Genomic DNA, 12548 nt, shown 5'->3' with positions numbered 1-12548 from the left:
GGTGGCTTTCAGGCTGGGGCGACACCTGGGGACAATAGTGGGAGGGGATCTGTCCCTCTCTGCATATGTCCACAGGCCCGATCCCTCCTTGGCCTGGGTCCACACTCCTGCCTTGAGCACTTGCTCCTGCCCCTGAGCTGTGGGGCCCCTCCCCTTCCCAGCCTCCCCTCATCCAGGCCGCAGACGTGGGGTCTCCTATGGTTCTGCCTTTCACTGGCCACCTCCGTGGCCCCCAAATCCCCTGGCCTGTAGCTCCCTGCTCTTCTTGCACTTGTTTCCCATCCACATCCAAGGAGACATGGGCTGGGAAGGAGAAGGCGGCCCAGGGCTTGGCTCGCAGTGTCCTTCTCTCCAAGAGTGGTCGATCTGTCTGCCTGTGTTGACTCCCATCAGAAACCTGCCCCTGCAGACTTGCTGGGGGGGGCCTGACAAGACCTCTGGGAGCCTTCTACCCCCACCCCCCACCCCAGAATACCCTCCTTGGGCCTCCAAGGAGCTCAGAAAGGGACTCTGTGCAGGTACAAATCACCAGTGCTGGCCGCCCTGGGCCTCTGGTTTCTGCTCTCCACCACAGGGACCTCAGTCCCAGCCACCTGGCCCTGTGGGCTCAGCTCATCACCCTACAGCTCAGGACCAGCCATGGCAGCCAGTCCATGGTCAGTCCCATGGGGCCCATGCTGGGCTTCTCTTCACTGGGCCAGGTGTGGCTGGAAGGAAGGGGGTGCATGTGGCATCTGTAGCCCAGATCACAGACCCTGATTGTGATACGGTCACATGGGAGGCAGGAATGCTGGTGCCTTGATGGAGACCCAGCCAGAGACCCCTACCTTTCAACTGTCTTGCAGTAGAGAGACCCATGCACTCACTCCCATACAGGCAGATGCGCACACACGCGCACACACGCACTCACACCAGCACACCCCAGCAGTCTGGCTGCCTCTCTGAGTATGGACACTGAGATGACCCTTTCCACTTTCTGGTTTCTTCCTTGAGCAAGCCTGATCTGCGGACCCCCCAAAGCTCCTCTACCAGCAGCTCCCACAGTACACGTGGGCAGAAGTGGGGAGCATTAAGCATCGAATGACCCCACACTTGGAAGTTTTGAGTGCAGGCAGTGAGGGGCTGCGTGACTTGGCCCTCGCTCATCTGTCCCTTTCTCACGGCACCAGTGTAGGGGACACTGTTGGTACACCTACTTGGGATGCCTTTCCCAGGAGAGGCACATCCCTCAGTTGCTGTGGAAAAGGCTGCCAGTAGTGCCTCATTGCTCACACCTCTCTGCTGAACCTCCTTCCAGAATTGGGAGCCATCTAGCCGGGGAGGTTATGCCTCACCTCCCAGGGACCCAAGGACATGTGGCACCCTTGCTTCACACCTGGGTCTGTGCACCTGCTCATTTACCTGCCTCTGGTGCTGCTTTGGGAACACCCAATACTCCATGAGAGGGAGCTGGGGGGAATGAGTGATCTCCTCCTTCCAGAACAGAGCCCAGCAGGCTGGCCGACCACCAAGTGTCCAGGCTGGAACACGTTGGGGAGACAGTAAATCTGCATCTTGTCTCTCCAGCACATGTCAAGACCACAAATGTGGGCACAGCTGAATAAAGCTGGCAGCAAGCGGAATACAGAGAGAGTAGTTGGGACAAAGCGGGGAGAGGTGGGACCAGTGTGGGCTCGGGGTCCAGACCAACTAGATCTGTAGCCCCAAGCCCCCTGTAATCAGCTGTGGGAGACTGGGAGTTCTTCACCACAGGTATTGCATCTGTAAGACAGGTGCTCGGGCTGAATTATGGCCCAAATTCCTGTGTTGGAGCCCTGACCCTGAGCACCTCCGAATAGGGTTCTACTTGGAGATCAGGTCTTTGAAGAGGTGATTAAGGTAACACTGAGGTCACCAAGGAGGTCCTGATCCAGTGTGACTGGGGTCCCTACAGGAAGAGGGCATCAGGACACAGACACACATGGAGAGACGACCCTGTGAGGACCCAGGGAGAGCACGGCTGTCCACACACATGCAGAGAGGCTCCAGGAGGACACGCCTGCCCACACCTGGACCTCGGGCATTGGCCTCCAGGACTGGTAGGACGGTGAATCCTGTCATTCAAGCTGCCCAGACTAAGAGACTTTGTGACATCTGAGCAAACTGATGCCTTTGGCCCACAGTTTCTACGAAGGTCACACGTAAAACCATATATGACACACCCAGGAGTCTGCACAGTAAACAGTAGGTGCTCACTGATGGAGTTTCCACTCCTCTGTTACTGTCACTGACATATAGAGCTCCCATATATGAAGTGACCGGCCAGTGTCACTAGGCAGGCTCCTCAGGTACCTGCCAGGCTGGCCTGAAGCCCCTCATGGGCCTGGGGGTACAGGGCACAGTGGGCTTCCAAGGAATCAAAGTCCAGGGCTGTGGGCCGAGACTTAGCCCATTTCAGAGTTGGGCCACGCAGGGAGCCCCAGGTGGTGTGTTGGGGGCCACAGGGTGGGCCTCTGACTTCACATAAGCCACTGGCCTCCCTGGGCTTGGGCTGACTGCGCGTCACCACCCAGCGGTACTCATTCGAGAGCTCCTGGATGCAGCAGGTCTGGGGGGGCCTGCTCTTCCCAGCTTTCTCAGAATAGTGGCTGTTCCTAGAGGTGGGTCTCTTGGGGGGCTGGGGGAAGGTGGCCTGGCGCCTCAGCTCTGCCAGGAGCCAGGTGTCCCCGGGGCACCTCCAGCACGCCCTCCACAGCCATGGCACAGGGGATGCGCCAGGAAGATGCATGGCCGCGGCGGCAGCACAAGCACAGACCGCAGCCCGGGGGCCCCAGGCTCTCAGCAACACATTTCTGTCGCCGGCTGCCTGGGGCCCTGTGTGAGGGCCAGGGCGAAGCCGCCAGCCAACCCGTCTGCAGAGGCAGCATCCTTGTCGCGGGGACACCTGGAAACCGCTCACATGCAGGGGAGAAAGCCTACCCTGTGATGCATTCTGGGGCTAAAATTAAAGTTGCAGGTCATGCGAATGTCTACATTTGTAACTTGAATGTTTATGATTTGAAAGTTGACAAGAATATCGCAGCAAAATAGGGACAGCACGGGGGCTTCTGCTTATAGGTGTGATGGGCATGGCCCCGCCGGACACCAGGGAAGGCAGCTGTGAACCCCGAGTGCAGTGGGAAACGGGCCGGAATGTGCGGAGGGGCGGACAGGCCTGGTGGGATGCCTGCTGGCCTGCAAGAGGGGAGGTGGGGCGGAGAACTCCTGTCCATGGCCTGGAACCAGCACTTGGTCCACAAAGCAGGGCTGCCGGTGGAGGGAGGGGCCCGCAGGGAAGACCATCAGTCTGAGCGGTTTGAGGGACAAAGTCGGGAACACATGTACCCTGGAGGGTGTCCCCACAGGGGGAAGGAGGCCGAGAGGGGCCAGCAGACAGCCTCACCACGTCCCTCATGGACCGTGTGCCTCTAGAGCAGACACGGAGCAGCTCAGCTGGGCTCCAGATCTCAGCTGGCCCGGAACTGTCACCCAGGCAACCCACCAAAATGGAAGAAAACTAACCGAGACCAGGATGGCCACAAAATAACCTGCCCAATGTCCAGGATGCAATAGAGGATCACCAGACACATGAAGACCCAGGAGGATGGAGCCCGTTCTCACAAGAGGGGAGAAAAACGAACAAGCCCAGCCCAAGGTGGCCCTGACAGTGGGCTAGCAGACGGGGGCCTCGGTGTGCTGACCCCACATGCCAGAGACCTAGCCCGGCACAGGCTCTCAGGGAGCAAGAAACCACAACAGACAAGTGGGAAGTCTAACCAAAAAGAGAAATGATTAAAAAGAAAAAAAAAAAAAACATGGACTCTTAAGAGTTTAAACACGTGACTTCTCGGATCCCTGGGTGGCTCAGCGGTTTAGCGCCTGCCTTCAGCTCAGGGAGTGATCCTGGAGTCCCGGGATCGAGTCCCACATCGGGCTCCCTGCGTGGAGCCTGCTTCTTCCTCTGCCTGTGTCTCTGCCTCTCTGTGTCTCTCATAAATAAATAAATAAAATCTTTTTAAAAATAAATAAGCAAACACATGACTTCTGAAATTAAAACATTTGCAAAATGGACTTAATAAGCGAAGGAAACATTGTGCAGGAAAGAGTATTGGAAATAGATCAATAGAGGTGATCTAAGGTGAAGACAAACACCAGAAAGAACAGGAACAGAGCCTCTGGGACTGGCGCATGCTACCAGATGGCCAAGTATGCGTGCGGCTGGACGACCAAGAGCAGCCGCGAGAGAACAGGGCTCCACTTGTCATCAGAAACTTGCAAAGCCCAGCAGGGTAGCACGGGGCACAGGGAAGGGCTCTGGGTTACACACCAGCCCAGGCCCGGTGGTGACAGGTGGGGCAGGCAGCATGTGGCCCTGGCCTGCCGACCTCCAAGGGGCATACCGTTCATCGCCTGCCATGCATCTTCTGGAAGCCTGTCCTCCAGGGACAGGGCCCTTGCATGGCCGATCACGCGTGCTGCGCGCTTTCTTGCCCTAGCTGGTGGGTTCAGATGCCCCCATGCCACCTGCAGCCCACGCCTGGGGCTCTCCTGTGTCCTCACAGGGCCTCAACACCACAGGGCCAGGCTACACCACTGCACACCTCCTGTACATGCCCTACCTACACCCATCTTCCCTAATGGCCTCGCATCCCTGAACTCCCTGCTCAGAAACCACCACTGGCTCCCCAGGACCCTGGGAACAAAGTCTAGCTCCGTGGCCTGGTGTGCACGGAGCCCTTCAAAGCTTTTCAAGCACATTTCCCACGATTCTGCTTTGGGAACCCTTCCATCCGACCCAGTGGACCTCCGTCCCAGGAGCGCTGCAGGCTCCAGGCTGTGCTGGACGGTCCACCCAGACACCCCTCCCGACTCCCAACAAGACAGGCCCAGATCCGACCTGTGTGAGGTGCCCTCCCCGTGTCACTTCTTCCAGGGGCCCTCCATGCCTTCCTGGGGATAAAGGAGCTCCGCCTCTCTCCCCCGCACTTTCCGCTTCAGACTCTCATTCCAGATGGGTGTGCTCCTTCCCTAGCAGACACGGCGATGGCTGCTGAGCCCAGTCTGCTCCCACTTCTGCCCGCCTGGGCTCCGGGTGTCCCACAGGGGCCCTGGGAAGCAGTGCCTCAGACGCCAACACCCCAACAGGGCTGGTCAACTGGGGCCCTGGCCCCAGAAGCAGAGTGGACACTGACCTTTGACCCTGTCACCACGGTGAAGGGGGATCTCGCCGTCGACCTGAGGGTGGTATGGCTTGACGACGACGAAGAGCCTCCCTGGCACCGCGCTGTACAACTTCCGCTTGGGCTCCGGGTACTCGAAGGCCGACAGCGCATCCCTGCTGGTGCCAGGCGGGAAAGCCGGCCTGAAAGGGAGGGGCAGACAGAGGGAGAGGGTCACAGCCTGAGACGGGGCACGTCACACCCCGGCCCGCAGCCCACCCCACCCCACCACGCTGGGCTGCGAGCAGACCCCGTGGGGGCCCCTGATTCCAGACGGGGTAAGACATGAAGATGCGCCGGGACAGCGTCCAGGGATACGAGACTCAGGGAGCTCCAGCACCTCACTTCTGGGAGCCCTCCCGGGAGAACAGATAGAGCAGAGGCTCCAACACGTTCGCACACCCTGTCCACAGCAGCACTGCTCCCAACAGCCGAGACAGACACGACCCAAGGATCCGGCCAAGGACAAATGGATAAACACAGGGTGGTCCATCCCCACAGTGGACTATGATCCAGCCTTAAAGAGAAGGACATTCTGACACCTGCCATAACATGGATGAATCCTGAGGACATCAACTCAGTGAAAGAAGCCAGTCAGCCAAGGGAGGTGTTCCTGGTGTGATTCCACTGATGGCAGAGACCTGGAGTCACATTCCTAAGTAGGACGGTGTACGGTGGTCACAGGGCCGGGGGAGGGCTGGGGTCAGTGTCCCCTGGGGACAGAGAGTGGACGGTGGTCACAGGGGGAGGGACAGGGTCCATGTCTCAGGAGGATGGAGTCTCTGGGATGATGGACAGTACTGGAGATGCATGGTGGGGATGGCTGCACAACAGGGTGAATGTGCTTTAGTAACACAGAACTGTGTGCTCAAACACAGTCAAATTTATAATTGTATGCTATGTGTACTTTAGCACAACTCTTAGAAAAATAAAAATCAGTGGGCGCCTGGGTGGCTCAGTGGGTCGAGCGTCTGACTCTTGGTTTCGGCTCAGGTGGTGATCTCAGGGTCCTGGCATGGAGCCCCGCGTTGGGCTCTGTGCTGAGCAAGGAGCCTGCCTAGGACTCTCTCCCCTCTGCCTCTCTTCCCCGTGCACCTGCAGACCTGTGTGTATTCTCTCTCTAATAAATCTATTAATCTTTAAAAAAGACCCCAGTGATGCAGAAATTGGGGCATACCCCGGGTCTCTGGCATTTTACTGGCTCTGCTGTGCCTCCCAGCCCCTCTGGGTGAGAAAATTGCACCATCGTGAAGAGGTCTGGTGATCACAGGAGTGGCTGCCCCAGCCGCCCTGGCCTTGCTAACTTCTCACCAGAAGTGGGTCCGCCTTCTTGTTTTACGTTATTTCACAAAGAGCAAATGTCCCCATGCCAAGGTCCAAGACACACCCCAGCCGGCCCTACAAGGGCTATGCGTGCGCCAGGGCACATTCACAAAGGGGTCACGAGGTTTCCATGAGGACATCCCTGCACCATTGTGACAGGTGACCAGAGCCCGCCATGTCTGGGCAGGGGAAAGAGAGCACGCCCACCCTCGTCCTAACCAGGGACAGTCCCGGGTGTCACGCTGGCTTGTCTTCCTGTGTTGGGAGCTGCAGAGAAAGTACGTGGACGGCTCTGGCCATGGATTTCAATCTGGGGAATGACACCTGGGTCTCAGGAGGGGCCTGCTCGAGTCGGAAACTCATGTCCATGGAGGGTAGGGTCCCCAGGTAAGGCTCTCCTCTCGACCGCAGATACTGTGGCCCGGAAGTCTGCGGACGGGCCCTTGAGGTTTCTGTGAGGAAGAAGTTTTCACCTGTGGGCAGGGGCTGCTTCGGAACAGGCCTGTAGGGAGGATTTTGGAAGCTGACACAACCACTTGCTCGTGGGAGTTGATGTGAACGCTCCGTGTTCCCTTTGTCCCATGCTCTACCCATATCTGTACCCTCGGTAAATGATACCTGCTGTTGCCTGGGCTTGGACAAGCTCACAGAGTGTGACGGTGCCGTGTTGTGTACCTCCCACTTTCCAGTTCGCCGTCACGATTGTGGGAGTTAGCCAGGAGGGCCCGTGTCTACACATGTGGAGCTGGAGGCCATGACACGGGCCATGTCTACCCTGACCTCTACAAGCATGATGTGGACGAACACTGACCTGACCCCAGGGGCCAGAGCCCACCCTAATGCACATAGGACACTGGGTGGGCAGGACACTGGGCTGGTCACATGAGATTTTCTGGGTACCCACTTGGGCTCCAAAAGAGAGAGGTCATCTTCTGTCCTCATGCTCTGCTCTTTCCTCCCCCCCAGAGACTTCTACAACCATGTTCAAGCCACAGATGGAGGTCACAGGTGGCCTTGCTCAGTGGCCCTACATTACCTCCTTGCCCAGAAGCTACAAATCGATGTGCACAGACAAGAAAATCCACTTTGGGCCTCGTCCCAAAGAGCCAGATGTTCCCTGGGATGGATGTCATGCATCTTCAGGCAAGCCAGGATGACATCTGGAGCAGGTGACATCTGCCAGAGGCATGCTGTGTGACCGCTGTGGTCTAAGGTAACATCCTGGCAAGCCAGTGGACTCACAGAGAGGAAGGGCAGTCTGGGTCACCTGCCTGTCGTGGGAAAGAAGGCAGGAAAAGCAGAAGAGCCCGCCAGGTTCCCGCCTGAGAGGACACCGCCAGCCTCCTGTGGCACCTGCCTATGCTCAGGGATGATTCATTCATTCAATCTATCCCTCATTTCAGCCAAACTCAGGGCTGGTTTGGCCCAGGGTTGAGAGCTAAGAGGAGAGTAGTGGGTTGGGCATGGGGGCGGGGGGGCTCCTCTTTGACTTCTAGGGCAGGGGAAGTGGGCCTTGAGGACCAAGGGGACCCAATTTCTCTGCAATAGGCAAACTGGCCCTGGGGCCACTCCACCTGGACCCACACAAAGTAAAAGAGGCTTGGGGTAGGCAGCAAGGAGTGGGCTTGGAAAAGATACCACACACCAGGGTCCTCAGTGGTGGAATAGTCCTTGATGCACGGGCCGTGTCTACAGTGTGTGATAGCGGGGTAGGACCCCAAGCTGGGGCTGCAGGAGGATATGAGGGGATAGAGGTGAAGAGCTCCCTGCAGGTACTCCTCCCTGGCTTTCTCCCCCTGTTCTGGATTCTTCCCAGAAAGCAGGTCCCCACCCGCTGCCCCTTTCTCTCCTGAATTGGTTCTGGTTTGGGCAGCATCGGAATGCTTGGGACCCGATGCAGAGCCACTACACCTCCTGCAGGGTCTTGGAGAATCCTGGTGGGGAGTCTCTTCCCGGGGACCCCACCTCCCATCAGGCGCACTGGGGAGGATTCAGATCACTCTGGGCTATACGCTCCCATTTCCCATCTGTGGTTCACATAGGGAGATGCTCATCTGGCCTCGGCTTTCCTGAATGCCAGCTCCCAGCACCTGCTCTTTGGAGTGAGCCAGGGTGAGGGCGTGAGAGGGAGCTCCAGTGGGGTCCCTGACGGGCCCTCCTCCCCTACTTAGAGAGGTCTCCGGGCTGTCCTCCCACAGCGCCCTGTCCTGGGGACTGGGGGACAGGACTGCCACCTGTGCTGTGTCCCCCTGTGCTGTGGGAGGGCCATGGTCCCAAGGACCACCTCTGAAAAGGTTTCCCTGAGGAAGCACCACTGGGTCCTTGCCAGGAACACATCCTGGCCCCACAGTGGGGTTAGCATCGAGGCCAGACTCCTGGCCTGTGAGATCCTGCATGACAGGCTCCGCCCAGCGCCCCACTTCATCTCCTGCTCTCCCCAAGCTGCTCTCTGAATTTCAGCTCTACTCATGTCCCTTCATCCAAACTGGACTCTGGCCAGTTCTTTGTGGCCACGGCTGCCTGTTGATCATGATTCTCTTCCAGAATAGATCATTCATGTAATGATCTATTACACGTGCTTATTTTATTATCTGATTTTAAGATAAGGACGGGGACCACATCCGGCTTGTTCCCTGCCAGGAATCCCGTGCCCAGCACACAGTAGGCCCTCAGCTGACTGCACCTGTGTTGCCACTCACAGACCTTTTTGCTTTGGGTCTCCACCTACTGGGTCACCATGGGGTGCGGCCCATGCCTTGCACCCAGCTGTAGGCATCCACGACTGGCACCCCTGCCCCTGAGCTCTGGAGCTGAGTTGACAATGTAGAAACGGCGCCTGGGTGCAGACACTCCCGGAACGGGCATCTGCCCAGGGTCCTCCTTAAACACCGGTTGCCATCTCAAAAGCCTGCTTTCCATCCAATAAGACCATTGATGAGAATGTTGGTTGAAATCCTCAGATGTTTGGACGTGAGTTCAGGGGCAGGTTGGGCTGGGAGTGTTTCCTTAGAAGGCACGACTGTACCACCTCCAGCTCCGGAGCCTTTCAACGTGGTACGCGGTGCAGGAAAACAGAAATTTCCATCTTAGCACGCTTTTGAGGCATCAGAGCCATTGAGATCTCGTGTTCAGATATTCTTAAAGCATTAGTCCTTCACAACCCATTTTGAAAGGCCAGTTGGAGGAGGAAAACCATTAGTAGGTTTGGTACCTATTTATTTTTGGGTGGAAACAAAGGCCGCCAGCAGAGCTGCTGTTAAACGCGACATTCCCACAGCAGGGCTGGAACGTTAAAAGGGTGAGCGGCAGGATTTATTAACCTGGGCCTGATTCGAATGCCTGGCGGTATTCACCACCTTAGCCTTGCGGTGCTTGTGGACTTAGCACATCAGCGCCTTCCCCTCTGTGCTGTGGACCTCGGGGGCCAGCACTTCCCTCCCATGTGCAGCCAGCAGGTTGAGGGACCGTGATGTGTCATCACCCTGGGACTTGGGGAGAGAGCGTCACCTGAGCCACACTTTGGGACCCTGGAGAAAAGGGAGTTTATAGTAGGATTTGTAGACCCTTTTTCTTCATTGGCTTTCACTCCCCATCCCCGACTTGAATACAAGCTCCTCAAAGGCTGTGTTGTTTGAGGCTTTATCCCAAGTGCCTAACGGTGCTTGACACAAACCAGGTGCTCATTCACCATCTGTTGGATGCATGAAGGAAAAGTTGGATGGGTAGGTGGGTGGCTGGGTTGATTGGGGGATGGAGTGAAGCATGGGTGGGTGAAGAAGGGGTGGATGGATGGATGGTTATATAGAAGGGATGAATGGATAGAAGGGATGGAGAGGGAGAGGAGGAAGGACGTGCTGTTGATATTTCAACTGGGTTGAAAAGTTGGGTTAGAGCACAGCTTCTTCTACCCAAAGTTATGATGACAGGAAGGAGACGAATGAGCTATGAAAAGTGAGAACAGTTAAAGCACCCGGCGAAGCACCTCCCCCCTCACATGTGTGCATACACTCGCACACACCACATACCACATATGCTTGTTCCTTGTCACGGAACAGAGTTATACACTCATGACCTTGTCTATATGCTGAGGACCTTGTATGTCCTCCTAAAACTATTATATATGATTTCATGTCAATTTTCTATTTTTAGCTTAACTTTGTATTGGGGATAATGGTATCTATCCATCTACTGCTCCATTCACCCATCCATCCATTCACTAACGCACCCACCCACCTATACATCTATCCACCTAACCATCCACCCATCCACCTATCCACCCATCCACTCAATCACCTACTCTTATCCATCCATCCATTTAACCATCCTACATTTATCCATCTATCCACCCACATCCAGATACTCATCCATCCATCCATCCACCCATCTAGCCTCATCCACCTGCTTACCCACATCTATTTATCCATCTTTCCATTTATCCATCCATGTGTCCATCCTATCCATCTATTAATTTTACCACTTATCCAAACTTCATATTCACTTATTCACCCAAATTTCACAAGGACCCCACCAGATGCCCAGCTAACCACTTACTACAGATGTTAGACAAGTGAATTAACCTCTTGCAGCCTATTTCTCCATCTTTTAAGAGGGGACGATCCACAGTGACTGGAGAATGAGTCAACAGGAACTACTCTTCGCAGGTGTTAAGTGGACATTAGCACCATTGCCAGTCCTTGCTTTTACTGGAACGGGTAACAGGCTGCCTGTGTGAGCCAGCTGTTTCCAGCTGGCACCAGAGTGTGTGTTACTGGGCAGAGAAGTCAAAGTGAACACAGCTCCAATCTGGGGAGCTGTGTTTCTTGAGACATTTTGCAGATGGTCAGTTCCCTAACCCATCAATCCATGCCTGGAAAGGCTTTGCCAAAGAACAGGAGAAAATTAGCTCCTGTAGACCAGAGCGCACGCATGGTTCTAAGCACCAGCAGTGATGTGCAATCCCCCACAACAGCTAAAGCATCTTCTCATTCTATGTTAATTTGAACCTCCCCAAAGCCCCATTTTACAGATGAGAAAATGGAGGTTCCACAAAGAGTGATCTAGACAGAAATACAGAGCTGATCTCATATCCCAGGCTCCTTGACTCTAGCACTGGGCTCCCTGTGGGCTCCCTGCTCCATGCAGTGACGAGCCCTGAGAGGGAAGGTGTCTTATCCTCACAATGTCCTGTTTTATGCACTGTGTCCCATAGCACCAGGAGCCAGCACCCCACCATGGCTCAAGGTTGGGAGTGCCAACCCCTCTCGGGAAAGGAAGCACAGGGGGCCATGCTGGGGCGCCTCCATCCTGCCAGCACAGTGAGGATGGTCTGAAGTTCCCTACCCCAAACTGTCAACATTTCCCTTGTGTTCCATCCAAGAACAGCCAGATGGAATTCCAACCACGTTGTTTTGGTATGAGAGCTAAATCACTGAATTCTCAATATCAGAAAATTGGTGGCTGGTTGTGGGGTGACGTGGATGAGTGAACTGAGCCATTTCCTAGCTATTCTGGGTAGGCAGGAACCTGCCAGACCTGGGGACCTACTAAAATTGGGCTGTCCCCAGGTTCCTGGCTCACTCGGGATGGGTGGGAGGACAGTGTTGCCCGCTTGGTGCTCTGGTGAGGAGGGTAGCACGCCCAACCCAAGAGCTCCCAAGATCTTGTCATTCGCAGACTGTTGTCTCTTCAGTGTTAAAGCTCAGACCCTACCTCACCCCCAGTACTGTCAGCATCGTCCCTCTCTCTGCCCTGGAGCCAGGAAGATGGGCATGAAGCCACAGCGTCCACCGCTCTCTGCGCTGTGGCCCCAGCATGGACTCTGGGCTCTGTCCTGCTTCTGATGCTCCAGAAATAGCACCCCACACTCCACAGCTGCCCGCCCCCATGGGGTCCTGAGAAGAGATCTGGGAATGGATGGTCATCAGGATGTCCCCTCCCACTGGCCACAGTGACACTAGCTGGGGCACCAGCATGAGCCAGGACGTTTGT

The 12548-nt window shown here is 56.0% G+C and overlaps 1 protein-coding gene across 5 annotated transcripts in view; it reads right to left on the bottom strand.

Annotated features, from left to right (window-relative positions):
* Positions 1–12548, bottom strand: part of SHANK2 (SH3 and multiple ankyrin repeat domains 2) — a 480960-nt gene that overhangs the window by 260360 nt on the left and 208052 nt on the right. For all 5 annotated transcript variants that reach the window (XM_025451799.3, XM_035701273.2, XM_049096284.1 and 2 more), the window contains one exon: positions 5211–5380. In XM_025451799.3, coding sequence (XP_025307584.1) covers positions 5211–5380 — 170 coding nt within the window. The remainder of the gene's footprint in view (positions 1–5210; positions 5381–12548) is intronic.

Source organism: Canis lupus, chromosome 18, assembly GCF_003254725.2.
Source record: "Canis lupus dingo isolate Sandy chromosome 18, ASM325472v2, whole genome shotgun sequence".
Classification (NCBI taxonomy): Eukaryota; Metazoa; Chordata; class Mammalia; order Carnivora; family Canidae; genus Canis; species Canis lupus.
Note: the sequence above shows the minus strand (reverse complement) of the source record. Positions and strands in the feature narration are given on the sequence as shown.